General features: G+C 38.1%; 1 protein-coding gene across 1 annotated transcript; it reads right to left on the bottom strand.

Annotated features, from left to right (window-relative positions):
* Nucleotides 1–17,426: 17,426 nt before the first annotated feature.
* On the bottom strand, nt 17,427–20,657 carry LOC107648243 (tripeptidyl-peptidase 2-like). Its single transcript, XM_088505476.1, has 8 exons — nt 20,527–20,657; nt 19,911–20,089; nt 19,526–19,638; nt 19,286–19,456; nt 18,954–19,082; nt 18,750–18,850; nt 17,561–17,633; nt 17,427–17,456 (listed from the first exon to the last, which is right to left on the bottom strand). The coding sequence occupies exons 2-8, from the start codon at nt 19,924–19,926 to the stop codon at nt 17,427–17,429; spliced, it is 633 nt and encodes a 210-aa protein (XP_088361602.1). The 5' UTR covers nt 19,927–20,089; nt 20,527–20,657.
* Nucleotides 20,658–25,756: the final 5,099 nt, after the last annotated feature.

Genomic DNA, 25,756 nt, shown 5'->3' on the forward strand with positions numbered 1-25,756 from the left:
CTGTCGGTTCTCGATCAAACTGGAATAGGATCCATTGACCCTTTTGCGTCTGTCACTATGCCCAGCACTCACGAGTTTGAAGCTCGTCGCAGCCATCCCTTCCCAGATCCTACTCAGAATACCATAGACAAAGTTTAGACTTTCCGGATCTCAAGAATGGCAGTCCATGGATTCTAACTTATATCACGAAGATTCTGATTAAGGAATCCCAGAGATACTCATTCAATCTAAGGTAGAACGGAAGTGGTTGTTAGGCACGCGTTCATAGGTTGGGAATGATGATGACTGTCACGATCATCACATTCATATTGAGGTGCGAATGAATATCTTAGAATCGGAATAAGCTTGAATTGAATAGAAAAACAATAGAACTTTATATTAATTCGTGAGGAACAGCAGAGCTCCACACCTTAATCTATGGTGTGTAGAAACTCTACCGTTGAAAATACATAAGAACAAGGTCCAGGAATGGCCGAATGGCCAGCCCCCTGAACATGATCAAAGGATCAAAAGACAATCCAAAGATATCCAAAGATGTAAATACAATAGTAAAAAGTCCTATTTATACTAAACTAGTTACTAGGGTTTACAGAAATGAGTAATTGATGCAGAAATCTACTTCCGGGGCCCACTTGGTGTGTGCTTGGGCTGAGCATTGAGCTTTACACGTGTAGAGGCTTCTCTTGGAGTTGAACGCCAGTTTGTAACCTGTTTTCTGGCGTTTAACTCCACTTTGCAACCTGTTTCTGGCATTTAACTCCAGAATGCAGCATGGAACTGGCATTGAACGCCAGTTTGCGTTATCTACACTCGGGCAAAGTATGGACTATTATATATTTCTGGAAAGCCCTGGATGTCTACTTTCCAACGCAATTGAGAGCGCGCCATTTGGAGTTCTGTAGCTCCAGAAAATCTACTTTGAGTGCAGGGAGGTCAGAATCCAACAGCATCTGCAGTCCTTCTTCAACCTCTGAATCTGATTTTTGCTCAAGTCCCTCAATTTCAGCCAGAAATTACCTGAAATTACAGAAAAACACACAAACTCATAGTAAAGTCCAGAAATGTGATTTTTATTGAAAAACTAATAAAAATATACTAAAAACTAACTAAATCATACTAAAAATTATGTAAAAACAATGCCAAAAAGCGTATAAATTATCCGCTCATCAGTGGCGCCATTCCTATCCCATTTCCACACCTTGCAAGGAAGTCAAGGAAGCAGATGGAACTTGATCCCAAAATGGTAGAAATTTTCAAAAAGGTTGAGGTAACTGTTCCCTTTTTTTATGTTATTCAACAAGTACCTAAATATGCAAAGTTTCTGAAAGATTTATGCATACATAAAGATAAAATTAATGAACTATAAACTATTCCTTTAGGTAGTTCTATATCTGCTTTAATGCGAGGTATACCTAAAATATATAGTGATCCAGTTCCATGCATGGTTAACTGTACCATTGGAGGTGTAATATTTTCTGACTGGATGTGTGATTTAGGAGCATGTGTTAGTATAATGCCATTGTCTATATATGATGCTTTGAGGCTCCCTCCCTTAAAAAGGTCGGCAGCTTGTTTTGTGTTAGCAGATAAAAGCATTATTACAATGGTTTGAATTGCTGAAGACGTGCTAGTGAGCATTAAGGGGCTCACATTTCCCATTGACTTCTATATCTTGGAAATGCCCCCTAATGACTCAGGAAGACCATCATCAATCCTGCTTGGAAGACCATTCCTGAAGACTTCAAAATTCAAGCTGGATGCATTCTCAAGAACTTACTCCTTTGGGATAGATGGCAGAGCTGTAAGTTTTAGTTTAAATGAAGCTATGAAGCACCCTCTGAAAGATCATTCTATCTTCCAGTGTGACATTATTGATGAAACTGTAGCTGAATTTCACCAAGAAGAAGCAGAAGAGAGACACATGGAGTAAGGTCCAAGTGTGGGGACACCGTCTGAACATAATGAAGATACCTTGCCATTATCACTAGCTCCAGATGATCCAAAGCCTAGCCATGAGCAGAAATTGGACTTAAAACCCCTTCCACCCCACCTCAAGTATGCTTACCTTGAGGATAATCGGAAGCTCCCAGTTATCATTACAAGGGAACTCACTTCCCAATAAGAGGAGTGATGCGTGAGCATCTTTCCTATCTTTTCCTAGTGAATTTAAGTTTAAATTGTTAAGTTTTATCAAGAATTTATTATCTTTCAGCCACTATGGATGCTACTTTGAGTCTAGTGTAATTTTGTTTATTTTAGGTAGCATTCGGATGAATTTGATGGAGTTCCTATAGAAAAAGAGAAGAAACTAAGAAGCTGACCAGTGAGGAGCGACGCGTACGTGTGACTGACGCATACGCGTGAAAAGCGAAGCTACTCAGCGACGCGTGCACGTACTTGACGCGTATGCGTGACATGCGAAACAGACCATCGATGCGTACGCGTGATATGCGTGACATGCAGGAAATGCAAAAAATGCTGGGGACGATTTCAGGCCAAGTTTTGACCCAATTTTCGGCCTAGAAACATAGACTAGATCCAGGGGAGAGCAGAGACTCAAGGGAGATTCACACAAGAATGGTTATGCCCACTCCAAGTTAGGCGTGGACCCTACGAAGCAAGTGGTCCCCATCCATCAATTGAAGACATGCTGATTGCTTTAATTAATTCTTATTTAGATTTAAATATTATTTTAAAATAGGAAAAGATATTAGTTTTAGTTTTAGAAGATAGATTTTAAATTTATTAGGATTAGATATAAAAAGGGATTCCAACAGGGTGATTCCAACACAACATTATTCCATTCCAATTTACAATCCTTATTTTTCTCTGAACCATGAGCAACTAAACCTCCATTGTTAAGGTTAGGAGCTTTGTCTATTTGTATGGATTGATTTTATTGCTTTTTAAATTTTAATTCATGTGTGGATTTATAATTTAAGAATTGTTTTCGCTCTTTATCTTATGAATTTGGGTGGAACGGAAGTATGACCCTCTTTCTATTTGAGTTCTTGTATAACTTGGAAAAGCTCTTTACTTCAACAACAGCTTGAAAACATATTCTCCTAAATTTTAATTATCTGAATTTAACGGGATACGTGACATATAATCCTTTTATTTTTGGGTAATTAGAGTTTTTGTGGCATATAAACTGGAATTTGATCATCACTCCCTAATTGGAATTAATTGACCAAGGAATTGGCTGTTGATGAATTTTAGAAGAGACTAGAAAGGTCTAAGGAATTAGGGTCTAGTCACATATAGTTTGCCATAAATTAAATCCTACGTGATTAAAATAGTTAGTAAGAAAAGTTAATCTGGAAAAATAGATAACTCTGAAACCTTAACTGCCTTCTCCATATTTTATTCCCAACTCGTTTACTTTACTATTTTAATTTCTGCACGATTGTTTAATGCTCTTTGAACACTCAACATTATTTTCTGCTTGCCTGACTAAGCCAATCACCTAATTATTTTTTCTTGATCCATCAATCCTCGTGGGATCGACCCTTACTCACCTGAGGTATTACTTGGTACGACCCAGTGCACTTGCCAGTTAGTTTGTGGGTTATAAATATCCGCGACCAAGGAGCAGCTGCTTAGTGTGCTGAAAAGACACAAGAAAGCAATTGGGTGGAGCTTGGAGGATATAGTAGGCATCAGCCCTCAAGTTTGTGAGCACAGAATATAATTAGAAGAGGGAGCAAAGCCTGTCTGTCAACCCCAAAGAAGACTGAATCCCACCATCTTAGAAGTTGTCAAGAAAGAAGTGACCAGGCTACTTGAAGCAGATATCATCTACCCCATCTCAGATAGTGAATGGGTTAGTCCATTACAACTGGTGCTCAAGAAGTCTAGAGTCACAACAGTAAAGAATGAGCATGGAGAGCTCCTAACAACTAGAGTGCAGAATTCATGGAGAGTTTGCATTGATTACAGGCATCTCAACCAAGCCACTCGCAAGGATCATTATCCCTTGCCATTTATTGATCAGATGCTTGATCGCCTGTCAGGTAAATCTCATTATTGCTTTTTAGATGGTTATACAGGCTATTTTCAAATTCATATAGCTCCTGAAGATCAGGAGAAAACTACTTTTACATGTCCCTTTGGAACGTATGCATACAAAAGGATGCCTTTTGGCTTATGTAATGCACCGGCTACTTTCCAAAGATGCATGATGATTATCTTTTCAGGTCTTATTGAGAACTGTATGGAAGTTTTCATGGATGATTTTAGCGTATATGGTGATTCCTTTAACCTTTGCTTGGATAGTTTAGCTAGAGTATTAGACAGGTGTGTGAGTTCAAACCTTGTATTGAATTTTGAAAAATGTCACTTTATGGTGAAACAAGGTATTGTACTAGGACATGTTGTTTCTAATACTAGTATTTCTGTAGATCCAGCAAAGGTAGATGTCATTTCTAGTTTACCTTACCCCTCCTCTGTGAGGGAAGTCTGTTCATTCCTTGGCCATGCAGGTTTTTACCAAAGATTTATTAAGGACTTCAGTATGGTAGCATTGCTTTTATCCAGACTGCTGCAGAAAGATGTTGAGTTCGAGCTGAGTGAGGATTGCATGCAACCTGAGGTATTACTTGGTACGACCCGGTACACTTGCCAGTTAATTTGTGGTTTATAAATATCCGTGACCAAGTTTTTGGCGCCGTTGCCGGGGATTGACTGTGATTAACAACTATCAGTTGTTTAATTGCTTAGATTAGGCGTTTTAGTTTTAATTTTATTTAAATTTTGTTTATTATTTTCAAAAAAAATATTTTTTATTGTGCTAATATTTTTCCTTAATTTCTAAAATTAAGTTTGGTGTCACCTAGTTAATTCTATTTTAATTGTCTTGTTTATTTTTCCTGTTAATTTTTGAAAATTTCTGTTTAATCTTAGTTATTATTTTCGAAATATAATCATTTATTTTCTTTAGCATTTTTATTTTATTATTTTACACAGGATACCTCACTAGGACTTCTCTGAACTCTGACGTAGAGAATCCCATCTTTTCTTGTTTTCTGTTGGTTTATGCGCAGGAATAGAGACAAGGAACCTCCGTTAGACTTTGATCCAGAACTCGAAAGGACTTGTAGGTGACGTTTACAACAAGCAAGACTTTGCAAGCCTGCAAAATCCACTATGGATCACAATAATGCTGTTAATACCAATGTGGCAAATCCCAATGGGAATGCAGAACAAAGGAGAGTGCATGGCTCTTACTCTGCTCCTACTACAGATCTTTATGGAAAAATCATTGTGGTGCCTCCTATAACTGTGAACAACTTTGAGTTGAAGCCACAATTGATCACCCTGGTGCAACAAAACTGCCAGTATCATGGTCTTCCCCACGAAGACCCAAATCAATTTATTTCTAATTTTTTGCAGATTTGTGATACTGTGAAGACGAATGGAGTGAACCCAGAGGTGTACAAACTCATGCTCTTCCCATTTGCTCTGAAGGATGGAGCAAAGCTATGGCTAGATTCTCAGCCCAAGGAGAGTTTGAATACTTGGGACAAGGTTGTTACTGAGTTTCTTACTAAATTTTTCCCACCTAAGAAGCTGACTAAGCTTAGGGTGGAGGTTCAGACCTTCAGGCAGAGGGATAGTGAAACTCTTTAGGAAGCTTGAGAGAGGTACAAGCTACTAATTAGGCAATGCCCTTCGGACATGTTCTCTAAATGGACCCAACTAGACATCTTTTATGAAGGCTTGGGTGAAATGTCCAAGATGTGCTTAGATAATTCTGCAGGTGGTTCATTACACAAGAAGAAAACACCGGAGGAGACTATTGAGCTGATTGAATTGGTTGCTAGCAACCAATATTTATACTCATCAAACAGGAATCCTGTAAACTCTGAGGCTCCTCAGAAGAAGGGTGTTATAGAAGTAGAAGCTCTTAATGCTCTTCTTGCTCAGAACAAGCTTATGTCTCAACAAATAAGTCTACTTACTCAACAAATGGGTGGAATGCAAGTCTCAGCTATCAACACTAAAAACCCATCTCAAGAGGCCCCTTATGACATGACAGGTAATCTTGTACAAAATGATAATTATGACTATGCTCAATGCTCTTCTAAGCAGGTCAATTACATGGGGAGTGGTTATAGAAATCCCAACAATGATCCATATTCTAAGATATACAATCAGGGGTGGAGAAGTCACCCAAATTTTGGATGGAGGGACCATTCTCTGATTCTCAAGGTAGCTTCCAACAGAATAATCACAATGACTTCCAATTTCAGTCTCAGCAGCAACAATCACCTGAGCAGGCAAACTCTAAACCCCAAGAAGATTCTAACTGGGAGATGATGAGCGGATAATTTATACGCTTTTTGGCATTATTTTTAGTATGTTTTTAGTATATTTTAGTTAGTTTTTATTATGTTTTTATTAGTTTTTAAATAAAAATCACATTTCTAGACTTTACTATGAGTTTGTGTATTTTTCTGTGATTTCAGGTATTTTCTGGCTAAAATTGAGGGACCTGAGCAAAAACCTGATTCAGAGGCTGAAAAAGGACTGCAGATGCTGATGGATTCTGACCTCCTTGCACTCGAAGTGGATTTTCTGGAGCTACAGAAACCCAATTGGTGCGCTCTTAATTGCGTTGGAAAGTAGACAGCCTGGGCTTTCCCGCAATATATAATAGTCCATGCTTTGCCTGAGATTTGATGGCCCAAACCGGCATTCCAAGTCAGCATAGAAATTCTGGCGTCAAAACGCCAGAACTGGCATAAAAGATGGAGTTAAACGCCCAAACTGGCACAAAAGCTGGCGTTTAACTCCAAGAAAAGTCTCTACACGTGAAAGCTTCAATGCTCAGCCCAAGAACACACCAAGTGGGCCCGGAAGTGGATTCTGCATCATTTACTCATTTCTGTAAACCCTAGGTTACTAGTTTTCTACAAATAGGACTTTTGCTATTGTATTTTAAAACACTTGATCATACTTTTCATCTTGGAACTTGTATGTTCACGCTTTGGGAGGCTGGCCATTCGGCCATGCCTAGACCTTTTGTTCTTATGTATTTTCAATGGTAGAGTTTCTACACACCATAGATTAAGGTGTGGAGCTCTGCTGTTCCTCATGAATTAATGCAAACTACTATTGTTTTTCTATTCAATTCAAGCCTACTTCTTCTCTAAGATATACACTCGTTCTTCAACCTTAAGGATGTGATGATCCGTGACACTCATCATCATTCTCACCTATAAACACGTGCCTGACAACCACCTCTGTTCTACCTGCAATAGCTTGAGTGCGTATCTCTTAGCCTCCTGATTCATGACACATGGTTGCCTCGTCTGACAACCAAGTCTTCCATTCCATGAGATTAGAGTCTTCGTGGTATAAACTAGAATCAATTGGCAGCATTCCTGAGATCCAGAATGTCTAAACCTTGTCTGTGGTATTTCGAGTAGGATCTGGGAAGGGATGACTGTGACAAGCTTCAAACTCTCAATTGTTAGGCGTAGTGACAGACGCAAAAGGATCAATGGATCCTATTCCAACATGATCGAGAACAAACAGCTGATTAGCCATGCGGTGACAGCGCATTTGGACCATTTTCACTGAGAGGACGGGAGGTAGCCATTGACAACGGTGAAACCCAACATAAGCTTTACATGGAATGGAGTATGAATGATTGGAAGAAGGCAATAGGAAAGCAGAGGTTCAGAAGGAACAAAGCATCTTCATACGCTTATCTGAAATTCTCACCAATGAATTACATAAATATCTCTATCTTTATTTTATGTTTTATTTATCTTTTAATTATCAATTCTCCATAACCATTTGAATCTGCCTGACTGAGATTTACAAGATGACCATAGCTTGCTTCAAGCCAACAATCTCCGTGGGATCGACCCTTACTCACGTAAGGTTTATTACTTGGACGACCCAGTGCACTTGCTGGTTAGTTGTGCAGAGTTGTGATAAAGAGTTGAGATTACAATTGTGCGTACCAAGCTGTTGGCGCCATTGATGTTCACAATTTTGTGCACTAAGTTTTTGGCGCCGTTGCCGGGGATCGTTCGAGTTTGGACAACTGACGGTTTATCTTGTTGTTCAGATTAGGTAATTTTATTTTATGTTTAAGCTTTTTACCTTTTAATTTTCGAAAAATTTCAAAAAAAATATTTTTTTTATTTCTATTTTGTTCCAAAGAGTTTTTAAGAATGAATTCTAGAGTTTCATGATGATTTGTTGATGTCTGGCTGGCTGTGAAGCCATGTCTAATCTTTTGGACCGAGGTTTCAGCTTATCATCACAAGAGCTTGTTGATTTCTATCAATCTTGCTGTTGAACGTAATAATTTGCTAAAGCTTGGCTGGCTATTGGCCATGTCTAGTGTTTTGGACCGAAGCTTTCACTGAAAGCTTGGCTAGCTAGTAAGCCATGTCTAATTCCTGGACCGGAGTTTTAGACTAACATTGCATGATTCCTGGAATTCTCATTAAGAATTTTGAAGTCCTTTTTCTCTTTTTCCATATAATTTTCGAAAAATCACAAAGAAATTTATAAAATCATAAAAACCAAAAATATTTTGTGTTTCTTGTTTGAGTCAAGTGTCAATTTTTAAGTTTGGTGTCAATTGCATGTCTTTATTCTTCCTGCATTTTTTCGAATATATGCATTATATTCTTCATTGATCTTCAAATTGTTCTTGATGATTTCAGTTGTTTAATTTCTTTAATTTCTCTTATTTTGTGTCTTTTGTTGTTTCTTACATGCATTTTCAAATTGTTATAGTCCTTAGTATACAAACTTCTAAGTTTGGTGTCTTGCATGCATTGTTTATTTGATCTTAGTTGCATTTTTTTATTGTTTCTCATCATTAAAAATTCATAAAAAATTTTAAATTGTGTCTTTTCAAGTCAATAACACAGAGAATTGAAGATTCAGAACATTCAGCAGAGGAATTACACAGAAAAAGCTGGTCATTCAAAATGCTCAGTGAAGAAGAAAAACTAGCGTTTAAACGCCAGCCAGGCTGGTCATTAAACGCCCAAAAAGGTAGCATTTTGGGCGTTAAACGCTAGAATGGATGCCATTCTGGGTGTTTAACGCGAGGAGGATACTAGAGGGAAGATTTTGTTTTTAATTCAAATCTTTTTCAAATTTTCATAATTTTTCAAAATCAAATTTTTTTCAAATCATATCTTTTCAATCATATCTTTTCAAAATCAATTTCTTTTCAATTTTTTTATTTATTACTATTTTCGAAAATCCTTGCTACAGTTAGTGATTTAATTCAAAATTTTCAAGTTGTTACTTGCCTATTAAGAAAGGATCAAAAGTTTTAATTCTAGAATCATATCTTTTAATTTCTTGTTGGTCAAGTAATCAACTTTAATTTTAAAAACTTTCTTCTTTTAAATTTGATTCTCAATCATATCTTCTCAATCATGTCTTTTCAATAACATCTTTTTCAAAATTAAGTTTCAATCATACCTTTTTTATTTCAAATTTCGAAATCTTTTTCAAAAATCACTTAATTTCTTTCCCAATCTTAGTTTTCGAAAATCATTTACCAAATTTTCAAAATTTCTCTTCATTATTTCAAAATCTTTTTACTTTATTTTCAAAAATTCTTCCCCTCTTCCTACATCCTTCTATTTATGGACTAACACTCCTCCTCAATGTACAATTCGAACTCTATCCCTCTTGATAAGTTCGAATTCTTTCTTCTCTACCTTCTCCTTCTATTCTTCTTTACCTCTGACACATCAAGGAATCTCTATACTGTGACATAGAGGATTCCATATTTTCTTCTCCTTTCTTTTCATATGAGCAGGAGCAAGGACAAAGGCATTCTTGTTGAAGCTGATCCTGAACCTGAAAGGACCTTGAAGAGAAAGCTAAGAGAAGCTAAAGTACAACTCTCTATAGAGGACCTAACAGAACTTTTCAAACAAGAAGAAGCCATGGCAGCCGAAAACAACAATAATGCCAACAATGCAAGGAAGGTGCTTGGTGACTTTACTGCACCTACTCCTGACTTCTATGGGAGTAGCATCTCAATCCCTACCATTGGAGCAAACAACTTTGAGCTTAAGCCTCAATTAGTTTCTCTAATGCAACAGAATTGCAAGTTTCATGGACTTCCATTAGAAGATCTTCATCAATTCTTAGCTGAATTCTTGCAAATCTGTGACACTGTCAAGACTAATGGGGTTGATCCCGAGGTCTATAGACTTATGGTTTTTCCCTTTGCTATAAGAGACAGAGCTAGAACATGGTTGGATTCACAACCTAAAGAAAGCCTGAACTCTTGGGAAAAGCTAGTCAATGCCTTCTTGGAAAAATTCTTTCCACCTCAAAAATTGAGCAAGCTTAGAGTGGAAGTCCAAACCTTCAGACAGAAGGAACGTGAATCCCTCTATGAAGCCTGGGAAAGATACAAGCAATTGATCAGAAGGTGTCCTTCTGACATGCTTTCAAAATGGAGCATCATAGGTATTTTCTCTGATGGTCTATCTGAACTGTCCATGATGTCATTGGACAGCTCTGCTGGAGGATTTCTTCATCTGAAAAAGACGCCTGCAAAAGCTCAGAAACTCATTGAAATGGTTGCAAATAACCAATTCATGTACACTTCTGAAAGGAATCCTATGAATAATGGGACAAATCAGAAGAAAGGAGTTCTTGAGATTGATACTCTGAATGCCATATTGGCTCAGAAGAAAATATTGACTCAACAAGTCAATATGATTTCTTAGACTTTGTCTAGAATGCAAGCAGCAACAGGCAGTACCAAAAAAGCTTCATCTGAAGAAGAAGCTTATGATCCTGAGAACCCAGCAATGGAAGAGGTGAATTACATAGGAGAACCCTATGGAAGCACCTATAATCCTTCATGGAGAAATAATCCAAACCTCTCATGGAAGGATCAACAGAGGCCTCAACAAGGTTTCAACAACAATAATGGTGGAAGAAATAGGTTTAACAATAGCAAGCCTTTTCCATCATCTTCTCAGCTACAAACAGAGAATTCTAAGCAGAGCCACTCTGAATTAGCAACTGTAGTCTCTGATTTAATTAAAACCACTCAAAGTTTCATGACTTAAACAAGGTCCTCCGTTAGAAATTTGGAGGCATCAGTAGGTCAGATGAGCAAGAAAGTTACTGAACTCCCTCTTAGTACTCTTCCAAGCAATACAGAAGAAAATCCAAAAGGAGAGTGCAAGGCCATCAACATGACCCACACGGCCGAACCTGGAGAAGAGGAAGAGGCAGTGATCTCCACTGAGGAAGACCTCAATGGACGTCCACTGGCCTCCAAGGAGTTCCCTAATGAGGAACCATGGGAATCTGAGGCTTAAACTGAGACCATAGAGATTCCATTGAATTTACTTTTGCCATTCATGAGCTCTGATGAGTATTCTTCCTCTGAAGAGGATTATGATGAAGAACAAGTTGCTAAGTACCTTGGAGCAATCATGAAGCTAAATGCCAAGTTATTTGGTGATAAGACTTGGAAGGATGAATCCCCCTTCCTCACCAAAGAACTGGATGACTTGACTAGGCAGAGATTACCTCAAAAGAGACAGGATCCTGGAAAGTTCTCAATACCTTGTACCATAGGCACCATGACCTTTGAGAAGGCTCTGTGTGACCTAGGGTCAAGCATAAACCTCATGCCTCTCTCTGTAATGGAGAAGCTAGGAATCCTTGAGGTACAAGCTGCAAGAATCTCACTAGAGATGACAGACAATTCAAGAAAACAGGCGTATGGACTTGTAGAGGATGTCTTGGTAAAGGTTGAAGGCCACTACATCCCTGCTGAATTCATAATCCTAGACACTGGGAAATGTATGGATGAATCCATTATCCTTGGCAGACCCTTCCTAGCCACAGCAAAGGCTGTGATTGATGTTGACAAAGGAAAATTGATCCTCCAAGTGAATGAGGACTCCCTTGTGTTCAAAGCTCAAGGATCTCCCTCTGTAGTCATGGAGAAGAAGCATGAAAAGCTTTTCTCAATGCAAAGTCAAACAAAATCCCCACATTAAAACTCTAAGTTTGGTGTTGGGAGGCCACAACCATACTCTAAGTTTGGTGTTGAGAGGCCATCATCATGCTTTGAGCATCTGTGAGGCTCCATGAGAGCCCACTGTCAAGCTATTGACATTAAAGAAGCGCTTGTTGGGAGGCAACCCAATTTTACTTATCTATGTTAAATTTCTATTTTCCATTGTTATTTTATGTTTTTGTATAGGTTGATGATCATGTGAAGTCACAAAAACAATTGAAAAAGCAAAAACAAACTGAAAAACAGAATGAAAAATAGCACACCCTGGAGGAAAAGCCTACTGGCATTTAAACGCCAGTAAGGGCAGCAAAATGGGCGTTAAACGCCCAGTCTGGCACCATTCTGGGCGTTTAACACCAGAAATGGGCACCAGTCTAGCGTTTAACGCCAGAGAAAGGCAAGAAGCTGGCATTAAACGCCATAAATGGGCAGCAACATGATGTTTAACGCCAGGATTGGCAGCAGAGGGCATTTTGCATGCCTAATTGGTGCAGGGATGAGAAATCCTTGACACCTTAGGATCTGTGGACCCCACAGGATCCCCACCAACCTCAACTCACTCTCTCTCTTCTTCACACCTTTTCATAATACTCTTTCCCAAATACCCTTCACCAATCACCTCAATACCTCTTCCCCAAAAAACCCCTCACCTATTGATGCCAGGGCATTTTGGCCAGTTTCACTGACCTTTTCTTTACTGTTTTAGGGTAGTTTCATGCATTTTCTTAGGAAATAAGAAATTTTTGGGTAGAATTTCACTTACATCTTGATTCAAGCAAACATTGTGCACTTTACATGATTTCATGAGAATTATGCAAGAATTGTATGACAAACTGGATGATGCATGTCTCATGATTTGGATTAGAACTTTGATGCACTCTATTACTTGATTTCAGGACAAAGGAAGCAAGGAAGAACCACGTTAGCAACCACGTTAGTCTAACTAATGTAACCACTAACGTGGGATGGGAGCTAGCTTGCAACATTGATGAGAAAAGTAATCGCCAATAACGTCATCGAAGCCATCATAGCCCACGTTAAGAGTCACGTTAACTAAGTTAACGTGAACTCTAACGTGGAAGAAGGAAATGAAGCCAACGTTAGTGACACTCACCTTTGTCACTAATGTTGGACCAAGCTCATATTGGCCACGTTAAGAGCCACATTAACTCAGTTAACGTGGACTCTAACGTGGGGAAGCAAAAGAATGGCCAACGTTAATGACACTCACCTTTGTCACTAACGTTGGACTAAGCCACTTTGAGCCACGTTAGTTGCCACGTTAACTTAGTTAACGTGGAAACTAACGTGGAGGGAGCAAGAATCGCCAATGTTAGTGACACTCACCTTTGTCACTAACATTGGAATGAGCCACTATGAGCAACGTTAACTCCCACGTTAACTTTGTTAACGTGGAAGCTAACGTGGATGAAAGAATGATGAGCCAACGTTAGTGACACTCACCTTTGTCACTAACATTGGAGATGGCTATCACCACCACGTTAGAAGCCACGTTAGCCTAGTTAACGTGAACTCTAACGTGGGAAGTAGGAGCGTTTTGAAACATTAGTGACAAAGGTAAGTGTCACTAACATTTTCGAAGATTTAGCAAGCCTACGTTAGAGGTCAAGTTAGCCACACTAACGTGAACTCTAACGTAGGGAAGGGAGGATTCTCAACGTTATTGGAAAAGGTAAGTCCCAATAACATGTGCGAAGGATCAAGAGGGAACGTTAGTGGTCACGTTGGTGCCACTAACGTTGAAGTTAATGTGGATCACCGTTGGGTTAGGAACGTTAGTGAAAAAGGTGACTGCCACTAACGTTCTCGAACCCACACTTTCACTTAACGTTATCACCACTAATGTCCTAAGCTAAAAGTCCCTGCCTACTTCATACTTTCTCTCTGCAAGTAAAGCTAAGCCCACTGAAGAGGATAACTGCTTCAAACTCAAGATCCAAAGGCCCATATCCAAGATTTGAAGAATCAACTAGAAGATCAGAAGAGTAGTATATATAGGGGTAGTTTTGAATCAAAAAGGGGGTTGGAAATTTGAGAACTACTCTCTGTATTTTACTTTCTCTGCAACTTTTAGTTTAATTCTCAGAATGTACTCTCCATCTATGCTTTTCATTCCCAGAGCTATGAATAACTAAACCTTTTTCATTGGGTTAGGGAGCTCTGTTGTAATTTGATGGATCAATATTAGTTTTCATTATTCTTCTTCTATCTTTTCTCTTGATTTTACTAGAAAGCTTTCAATCTTCATTCAATTGGGTAGTTATCTTGGAAAAGAAGCTATTCATACTTGGATCTCTTCGGAACTTTGGAAGAGGAATGAAGAGATCATGCTAGAAATGCTTTCTCATGTTGGACCAAATTGGGGTTTGAATGGATATAGTGACATATAATCCTACCAACACTTTGATTTGGGAATACATCTGGTATAATCAGTGACCATACTTCATCTCTTCTCATGAGCAATTGACCAAGGAATTGGCTATTGATCAAGATTTGAGAGATTGAATTACCAAGAAATTGGAATTCGATCACTTAAGATTGCCAAGGAGATCAATGAATGCATTGATTGAGGAAGAGATGAAAATGAACTTGATCCGGAGAATGCAACATCTCCTAAGCCCAATGAATTCCCCATTTCTGATCTTACCCATTCTCTATAAATTCTGCAATCTACTTTTATGAGCATCTTCCCCATTCCCATTTAAGATTCTGCAATTTACTTTCCGCTATTTACATTCAGCTCTTTATTTCCAGCATTTACGTTTTCTGCTATTTACTTTCCCGCCATTTAATTTTCTGCAAATCTCAAATCTAATTCTGCTTAGTTCAACTAGAACATTCCTCTAATTAAAGTTGCTTGACCAATCAATCCCTATGGGATTCGACCTCACTCTATTATGAGTTTTTACTTGACGACAATTCGGTATACTTGCCGAAGGAAAATTGTTGAGAGACAAGTTTCCGTGCATCAAGTTTATGGCGCCGTTGCCGGGGATTGATTTTGTATCAACAATGATTAAATTGGAGGATAACTAGATTGAGCATTTTTTCTTTTGTTTGATTTAAAATTCTGTTTGAGTAATTTACTTTCAGTTTTAGTTATTTTCTCCCCTTTCCCTTACCCATTTTCTTAGTTGTTTACAATTCAGTCCACTAACCCACTAACTGTTTGATATATTGCATCACTCACACTAACAGCAATTCTAACAGAAATACTTTCTGTATCTATTTCCTTGCTTGTGCCTTGTTGGTTGTATGACAGGGAGAAGAAGCGGGGCTTTAACTTCCTTTGATTCTGAACCTGAGAGGACCTTCTTGAGATTAAGGAGGGAAGCAAGAAGAAAACGAGTAGTTGGTGCAGAGGAAGAAGAGGAGTATTTTGAACCAAACATGGATGAAAATATGGAGAACCATCATGAAGAAGAGGCTCACAACCATGGCAGAGAAGGTCTAGCAAATCATGCTGGGCAGGAGAGAAGAGTTTTAGGCTCTTATATCAACCCAAACCCAGGAAACTGTGGGAGTAGCATTCAAAAGCCAACCATACATGCCAACAGCTTTGAACTAAAGCCACAGCTCATCACCCTTGTTCAGAACAACTATTTGTTCGGAGGAGGTGTCCAAGAAGACCCAAACCAACATTTAACCACCTTCCTGAGGATATGTGATATTATGAAGTCTAACGGTGTTCATCCTGACACCTATAGACTACTCTTATTTCCCTTCTCACTCAAGGACAAAGCATCTAAATGGCTGGAGTCCTTCCCGAAGGAAAGCTTAACAACCTGGGAAGATGTGGTGAACAAATTCTTGGCAAGATTCTATCCTCCTCAAAGAATCAACAGGTTGAGAGCTGAGGTTCAAACTTTCAGGCAACAAGATGGTGAGACTCTCTACGAAGCATGGGAGAGGTTTAAGGACCTGACAAGAAGGTGTCCACTAGATATGTTCAATGAATGGGTGCAGCTACACATTTTCTATGAAGGCCTCTCCTATGAATCAAAGAAGGCAGTAGACCACTCATCCGGGGGATCTCTGAACAAAAAGAAGACCATTGAGGAGGCCATAGATGTTATTGAGACTATAGCAGAGAATGACTACTTCTATGCTTCTGAAAGAGGCAACACTAGAGGAGTGATGGAGCTAAACAATGTGGATGCACTGCTGGCCCGAAACAAGCTTATTACCAAGCAGCTAGCCGACCTCACCAAGAAGATGGAGAGGAACCAAGTAGCAGCAATCACCACCTCATCAACAACCCAAGAGGGGGTGAATACAGAGGCAGAAGGTGAGCATGAACAAGCCAACTACATTGGAAACTCACCCAGGCAGACCCATGATCCATACTCCAAGACCTACAACCCTGGTTGGAGGAATCACCCAAACTTTGGGTGCGGAAATCAACAAGATCAAGACCAAGATCAGAGACGTCACAACCCCAATAACCATGCAGCTCACCAACATTCCACACAGAGATCATATCAACACCACCATAACAACACCTCTCCACATCTATACCAAAACCAAACACTACAAGAAGAACACCCATTCAGGTACACTTGAAAAGTGTAGCCAAAAGTGAAAAAAAATGATGCCTTAGGCTACGGCTACGCTTTTTGGGCTACGGCTACGCTTTTTGGAGTGATTCCTATTCGGCCGTTGCCTATTCTCAAAGGCTACGCTTTTCTGCACCAAGGGCTACGCTTTTGACATTTGGGAATAGGGTACGCTTTTCAAGTGATGCTATCCAGGACCAAAGGCTACGCTTTTCAGCTTCCATTTTTGCCAGAATAGGCTACGCTTTTCAACGCTACTGCATCACCTGTAAAGCGTAGCCACATTGTATACCATGACTACTTTTTATAAGTGTAGCCTTAGGTCCCTCGTTTTTTTTTTTTTTTATATATACTATAGCTACTGTTTATAAGTGTAGCCTTAGGTCTCGTTTTTTTTTTCTATATATATATATAATTTTCTAATAATTATTAATACAACATAATAGTTAATAATATGATTATATGTATAATAATTCTGCATTTTTATTTAAATGAGTTGAATATTATAAAATAAAAATAAATACATAATTATACTAAATAATTTCTTTAAATAATAAAAATTATCTCTAACCAAAATATATTTATAATAATAATCCAAAAGTACTAGAATGAAGTTAATTGTAAAAATTCATACATTTCACACTAAAGTAAGCATAGCCATATCAAAATAAGCATAATATCACTTAGAATTTACTAGTAATACTCTACAAAAAAACATATCCTACATACATAAGTATTTTCTAATAAAATCTGCATCCCACAAATCAACAGCAGTTGAAAAATAGGTCTTTGTCTTTGCTGATAGTTCAAGCTTCAAGGTAGCCCTCAACATGGTTCTGCATAAATATGGATGCATTTTTTTTGTTAGTAAAAATAAGTCGGCACAAATTATAGCCTTGTACATTTAAATGAAAAAAGATAGGAGAAATAGATCACCAGCCTCAAAAAGTCGCCATGAAGCTTCTCCTCTGCTTCTATAGCTTCTCCTCAAAAAGTATGCAAAGTCTAAAACACTAATAACACCATTGATAACAATGACAAGCATACAGAAATCCAGAATCAGTCTTATTCCTTTTTGTATGAATTAAGAGTGAAATCAATCAACAACACTAAGCCAAAATGTGCACTCATAAGGTTTTGGTCAATGGAGGCAACGTTGAGGTCTAAAATAGCATTAATCTCTTTCACTTTTTAATGTAGCACAGTACAATGCAGACACCAAAGAAAACACAAGTAATTTCACTCAGCAATCCCTTGATTTCTATCAAAGATTCTAACAATAGGACAATAATGAATACAACTGAAGTAATATTGCTTGGATTTAACTCTTCTAATGAATTGTTTAATTTTTTTTATCTAATTACTTATTATTAATTCGCTACGATTATTCATATCTATCCACGCTGTCAGGAAAATTGGACTCTAGAATATGCAAGGCTCAAAGCAAGGGTGGAAGTCTTAGAGAGAAATCAAAGGTATCAAAGAAAATAATTAAGTAAAAGCAAGGGTTTGTGTTCCTATATTATATGCTTTTTAATTTTTCTTTTTCAGGAATTTTATGGGACAAGATCTGCAATGCTTAAGTCTAAAAGAGCTTCAGAATTTAGAACAGCAGCTTGATTCTGCCCTCAAACAAGTTAGATCACGAAGGGTAGTAAAACCATGCAAACCTTGGGTGTTTTTGGCCATATATATAGTGATGATGATTCTGATTTTACTTATATGTAATATATAACTTGCAGAACTAACTCATATATGAGGATATCTCAGTGCTTCAGGAAAAAGTTAGTCTCAGTTTGTGTAAACTTTACATTTCGAAAATATCTTATAAGCATAATAAATTACTAAAAAGTTATGATAAAATAAAAGTACTCTTAAGAGAGAATAGGAAAGCACAAAAAGGTCATCATGAGTCCTACAAAACATATATAAATGAACAAAAACACAAGCAATTGAACAAGAAAACAATCAAAATACTAAGTCTAAACTATCAACAAAATTTATAGTTTTCTTTTGTTAATTGGTACACCTAAACATGCTTAAGTAAAGACAAATGCAAAAGTAGCAGAATAATAAGAAAAGACAATCTAAACATTCAAATATAATGAAACACGTAATGGAGTACTCACGTTAGTGTCAGTGCAAGTATCTGCTTTCCAGAGGGAAGTTTGTCACGATCAGTCGTAAGTGCACTAATCTTAGCATCTGTTGGTCTATAAGGGATCCTTATCTGTAAGTTCAACACAAATTAGGAGAAAAGTTAACCTCTTTACTGTCCAACATCACAAGCACAATGGTACAGAACAAGAAGGAAACAAACTTTACAAGGAAACCTTGTTTAGTATTGCTAAAGGTGCAAGTCTCTTAGATGCCAGTAATGCTTCAGCATTAATTCTAACTGGTGCTTCACTCCCATCAAGTACAATTTCCTCTTGGTTGACTTTTACACCATGAAACATAACCTAGAATTTTATTAAAATTAGCAAGATTGTATCTTTTGCCTACATAATGTGGGTTAGTGGCTTGGCCAATTCAAAAAACTGAGATCCAGCTTAATTTGAAGAAAGATAAAAGAGGGAGGGGGGAGATGGGAAGAGAAAGGAAGATTTATCCAAAACTTTGGACACAGAAAATAAATTCTTCATACAAATATGAATTGTATCACCTTCAGATCCACACTTGGAGTCTCTTGACTCCCTATGCCACTTGACCAAAACTGAGCTATGACTAGTTCCAATGTTTGACCACCTACAACCTTGAAGGCGAAGCTTTTGGCAGCAGGGGAAGAAAAAGTCATCACACTCCTCCATGTCAACGGTCTATGCAATGGACATATCTGGACACAGCAAGCATGTCAAAGAAACGGTCCAGACAAATCTTTACAGTTTCGAGCTGCAAGTTGTACCTGAACAGCATCCACGAAAAATCTTCTCGTTGTATCAAAACTTGACGTGTTCATGGTTCCCTCAACCCAAGATGCACCATGTGGCACTTCTATATATTTCCTTTCTACATGGCCTAACGAAGCAAAAAATTTTAACACAATTATTGCTTTTAAGACAACTAGAGAACAGAAACTCGACCAGAATGACAAATGCCATATGATAAAACAATTTCAAGACAAAGTAAGGTGTCCAATAACACTTTCTTTATTAGAGAAAATAAAAGACAACTGGGAAATAGCCTACACAACATGATCTCAATGCATTATACATAATCTCAAAATTTGAAAACCATTAAGTCACCAGCAGAAAGAAGCATAGAAATAAACTTAATTGACTAAAGCACACCTGACTGGAATAACATCTTTGAAAATGAAACTTGTGGAGGTCTATTAGTAACAGCCACTGGCTTGGTTATAGTAACTGGAATTCTGAAAAGAGGACCGCGCCATGGTGCTTTGCAGTCAATACTGTAGACCTCATAATAATGCAGACCATCAGCTAAATTAGTAGGATCAACAATTACGCTGAAAATAGAAGATAACTTGTAATTTACTAATAAAGCAAAACTGAAAAGTGTCATCAGACAGAAACTTAGTTGAAAAATAAAAATTAAGAAGCATAAAGTGTTGATGGAATAACTGCATTTAAGCAGAATAGTTTAAGGGTGATGGATGCGGAAGTTGGAGATATTAATAAGACAATTTAACGGATGATATATATGCACTTCAAAGTAGCATAGAGAACCCAGTTCTTTTCGCCAAATAATTATGTCATTTTCTGACCCCCTAAATCAAATGTTCATGTGACCTAATAATAGTTCAAGAACAACACTATGATATCAGGAAAACAAAGGAAAAAAAATTCCCCAGGAAAGATTATCTCATGAGCAACACTTGCATTTTAAATAAATGGCCATGTACCCTAAAACTGAAAACATAACGGTGAAGGAACACTGACTAACTTGAAGGTACGACCATTATGAGTGAGCAGTAGATAATCAGGGGCTTTCACAACTGAGCTATCTGTAGAATGTAATTCAATGTGCTCCTCAAACACAGCCAATTCTTCAATTTTGTTGGCATCCTCATGAAATTTTGGATCAACTTCCACTGTCCACTGTAAATACAAGTCATAAAATAAATTGCCATTTGAGCACAAACTAAAATTTACAATTAACTGTGAATAGATTTGGCAAACAACATTGCACTTATCAGCAATTAGACCAGCAAAAGAACAATTGTGAGACTGTTATCAAGTTTCATTACATGCCTCATCAACAATTTCTGTTAACAAACTAAATCTAAGCAAACACTACTCTTGTCCTTTTATCACCTCAGAAGGTACACTAATATTGTTCATGAATTCAACAATTTTTTGTTATTTCATCCAAGAGTTTATTAGAATTAGAAAATGCACAGTCATCACTCATCATTTATTAGTTTTCCCACGTTCCAATCTTTAATCCATTTTCACATCACAGTTTTCAAATATCTGACCTAAAGATATGCTTTGATCATCAATGGACAACAAGCTGATTATGCTCTCACCTCAGTAGATTGTTGGAAAGCACTAGCCTCCCTCAGGTAGATGCCCCGTGAAGAAGGATCTGCAATCAGCAATCATATGAAGGAATATAATTTTTGAGCTTCGATACATGCTTTTAGTTAGAATTTCACTATAGTCTATAGGTGCAGCAGCATTTGAATATGATTCTAGTCATAGGTTAGAATTCATTAATAACTGAATTTATTTTTCACTAATCAACAGTTTTCCTGCAAATCCTGCAATTCTATTCACATAGGAGAATGGTGATATTCCTTGTCTTTCACCACACTAAAAATTTTTCTTAAGTTTTCCCTTGTGTCCAATTGAATTAATATTTCAATGAACAAAAATTTTCATCGTTGTTGTGAAAGCCAATACTCTTTTCCCTAACTTCTTCCAGTTTTTACTTGTGTCTTATCATGAGCATTCTAATTCTTAATAAATAACAGAATATCAGAAACACTTTCCCCCGAATGAGTTAGTTATTTATAAGTACAAAACAGGCAGAAAAATAATCTATTAAACCACGCATCTTCATCAACAACAGCATGGATGTTATCAAATCACAATTCACAAACCCATATTTCACAGATTAAAACCCCTAAATTAAAATCCCTAAAATCGGAACGCTAAACATCTGAAATTGCAGAACCAAATACAAATCAATACATACATACTCAACGATGTGAGCACAGAGAAGACGATGATGAGAAGAACGGCGAAGAAGAGCGATGGTCAGTGCAGCAACAGCGACGATCAACAGCGACGGTGACTGGCGGTGAGTGGTTACTGGGTGGCGACGGTCACCAGCGACGGTGAGAAACCGAGAATGGCGAAGGTGAGGGTTACAGAGATGACGATCGAACTGAAAGGGGAAGGACGATGAGAAGCGCAGAGATGACGATGCTGAGAGCGGCGCAGCTCAGTGCAGGAGGGCGAAGAGGAGCGACGGTCAGTGGCGATAGTGAGTGCTGCGTGTGGTTCTTCGCGATGGTGAGAGGGTTTCAGAAAGGGGATAAAGGCATTTGATTACAAAAATTTCAGAGAGGGTTCTTCGCGATGATGAGTGATGAGCTTTAGAGGGAACAAAGGCGCTGTGATTCGTCTGGTTCCAGAAAGGGGATAAAGGTGTTGTGAGTTTCAGAAAGGGGATAATGAGCTTTGGAGGGAACAAAAATTTCACCAAGTGTTTTGAGTTTGGTTTCCATCCGGAAAAAAAAAGGGAAAAGCATTTATTAGGTATCACTTTTGAAGCGTACCCAAAACTTAACAAATAGGCTACCCTCAAAAAGCGTTTTCTTTGATATAAAAAGTGAACTCATAGATATTAACATACAGCTACGCTTTATAAGTGATTTCTATAATATCTAAGGCTACACTTTTTAAATGATGCCAGAATTGTGTTTCCTTTTCTCTAAAAAAAAGGCAACACTGAAAAAAGCGTAGCCTATTCTATGAATAGGCTACGCTTTTTAAATGTAGTTTAAAAAAAGTGTGGCTAAATGGGTATTTTTCTTGTAGTGAAAATAACTCTTCTCATCCATCCAATCCCAACCCACCATCATCTGATGACAGACTCTCAAGGATTGAGACTCTACTTGAAGGCATATGCAAGGAGATTCAAGATAACAAGGTGTTCAAGGAGGAGGTGCGAGCCAATATCAAGAATCAGGGAGACACCATCAAGAGGCTGGAATTTCAAGTGGGATACCTCTCCGAGCAGATTCCTAAACCTACAGACAGCTTCACAAGTGACACAGAGAAAAACCCGAGAGGTGAAGCAAAGAAAGTAAGATGGGAAGATTGCAAGATGGTCACTATAAGTGATAAGAAGACCGAGGACGAACCGAACAAACCATTAGAACAACCTAGAGATACATCAGCAGAGAGACAGGAAGAGGAGCACCAAGCACCCAAAATTTCACAGAAGGAGCTGATAAAAATCTTTGCACCTTTTTCCCAATTACTCAATGGTGGTGTAGGGAAGAGAATATACTCAAGGTTTCTTGACATATTTGCATCTCTCCATGTAAACATACCATTCATCAAGGCCCTCCAACAAATGCCCTCATACATTAAGTATATGAAGGAGCTGCTGACCAGGAAAAGCTCACTCAAAGGAGGACAAACAATAGTGATGAATAAGGAGTGCAGTGCTCTCATTCAACCAGAGCTACCTACAAAAAGGAAGGACCCAGGGAGTTTTCTGATGCACGGAAAACTTGTCTCGTGACAAATTTCCTTCGGCAAGTGTACCGAATTCGTCGTCAAGTAATAACTCACAAAAGAGTGAGGTCGAATCCCACAGAGATTAACAGATTAAGCAATCAATGGTTAATTGATTATCCTAGTTAGACGATTCAGATTTGGATGATGAGCAGCAGGAATCGTAAATTTACAGAAAAGTAAAGAAAGCAATAAAGTGCAGAAAAATAAAATGGCAAGAAAAGTAAATGTAAGAACTAAAAATAAAATGAACATTGGGATCAAGAGATATTGCAATCCTCTGGATCAAGTTCATTCTCATCTCTTCCTCAATCAATGCACTCATTGATCTCCTTGGCAATCTTAAGTGATCGAATTACAATTCCTTGTAATTCAATCTCTCAAATCTTGATCAATAGCCAATTCCTTGGTCAATTGCTCATGAGAAGAGATGAAGTATGGTCACTGATTATACCACATGCATTTCCCAAATCAAGTGTTGAGAGGATTATAGTCACATATCCATTCACACCCAATTTGGTCCAGCATGAGAAGGCATTTCTAGCATGATCTCTTCATTCCTATTTCAAGGTTCAGAAGAGATCTAAGTATGGATAGTTTCTTTTCCAAGATAACTACCCAATTGGATGAAGATCGAAAGCCCTCTAGTAAAATCAAGAGGAAAGAAAGAAGAAGAAGAATAAGAACTACACTTAATCCATTGAATCACAATAGAGCTCTCTATCCCAATGTAAAGAGTTAGTTGATCATTGCTCTACAAAAATAGAAAAGAAAGAAAGTGCAGAAAAGTAAAGATGAAGATTTAAACTGAAATTGAAAATTCAACATTCATAAATGAAAATTACAACTAAAAGAAAGAGAAGGAAAAGTGTGTGAGGGGAAGGAGTCCGAAGACCCCTCTTCAATCCCCCATTTCCAGTATTTCCAGAATGCTTTCAATGTAAAAACTAAGGCCTTTATATAGGCTCTCCTAAATTACAAAATGAAATTAAAATCAAATTACAATTAAATGAAAATTCCTATTCTAGATGCTTCTTGTGGTCTTAATTGGTTGACAATTGTGGGCTTACTTGCTTGAGCTTTGAAGTGGACTTGAGAGAGAGTGAGTCAAGTTGAGGTCCAAGTGCTAAAGTTGGTGCTAAAGTTAGCCACACTAACGCTACAAGTGTGGCGTTAGTGCTAAAGTTATTGTGGCTAACGTTGCACTTGCTGCCCAGTTGGTGTTTTTGGGGCTTAAAAGATACCTCTTGTTTGTGCTTCAATTTCATGCCCACTATAAAGTATTATATATCGTTGGAAAGCTCTAAATGTCTGCTTTCTAACGCAACTGAAATCACCTCAATTGGATCTCTGTAGCTCAAATTATGCTCCTTTGAAGTGGACATGGTCGCTGGCATAGTTGCTAGCGTTAATGAAAAACTTGAGTGCCAATAACGCTAGCGATCAGGGCTTCATTATTGCCAGTTTCTGAAGCTCAAACTTAGTGTCCACCCCATACTATTATATATTGTTGGAAAGCCCTGGATGTCTACTTTCCAATGCCTTTGGAAGCGCATCATTTTGAGCTCTACAACTCGAGTTACACTTCTTGGAAGGTGAAGAGGTCAGCTGGCCTTACTACAGGTTGATACCATGTTCATCTTTTCACTTTCAGGGCAGATTTTCTCCCTCAAATTTAGTGTCAACTATATTGTGCCATATATGCCTGGAAAGCTCTGGAATCCTACTTTCCAATGCCACTGGAATCACCTCATTTGGAGCTTTGTGGCTCAAGTTATGCGTGTTTGAAGAAGGCATGGTAAGGCTGCCAGGTGAGACTTTTGCCCACGTTAACTACCACGTTAACTTTTAACTAAGTTAACGTGGGAGTTAACGTGGCTCATAGTGGCTTGTATGGGCTCATTCCAATGTTAGTGACAATGTTGGATGTCACTAACGTTGGCGATCACCTCCCTTCTTCACGTTAGCTTCCACGTTAACTAGGTTAACGTGGGAGTTAACGTGGCTTATTTGGGCTTGTGTGGGTTCCTTCCAACGTTACTGACAATGTTTGGTGTCACTAACATTGTCAACCACCTTGTTTCTTCACGTTAGCTTCGACGTTAACTAGGTTAACGTGGGAGTTAACGTGGCTTATTGTGACTTGGCCAACGTTAGTGTTAAAGTTGAATGTCACTAACGTTGGCTTCCCCTTTACTTCTTAACGTTAGAGGCCACGTTAACTAAGTTAACGTGGCAACTAACGTGGCCACTTATGAGCTTGGTCCAATGTTAGTGATAATGTTAAGTGTCACTAACGTTGGCTCCATTTCCTTTCTTCAAAGTTAATGCCACTAACTTTTCTCACTAACGTTGGGGCTTTCCTTCCTTCCACGTTAGTGTAACTAACGTAGCCACTAACGTGGCTTCTTCTCTTCTTC

This window comes from Arachis ipaensis, chromosome B2 (assembly GCF_059453495.1).
Source record: "Arachis ipaensis isolate K30076 ecotype BB chromosome B2, ASM5945349v1, whole genome shotgun sequence".
In the NCBI taxonomy this organism is placed as follows: domain Eukaryota; kingdom Viridiplantae; phylum Streptophyta; class Magnoliopsida; order Fabales; family Fabaceae; genus Arachis; species Arachis ipaensis.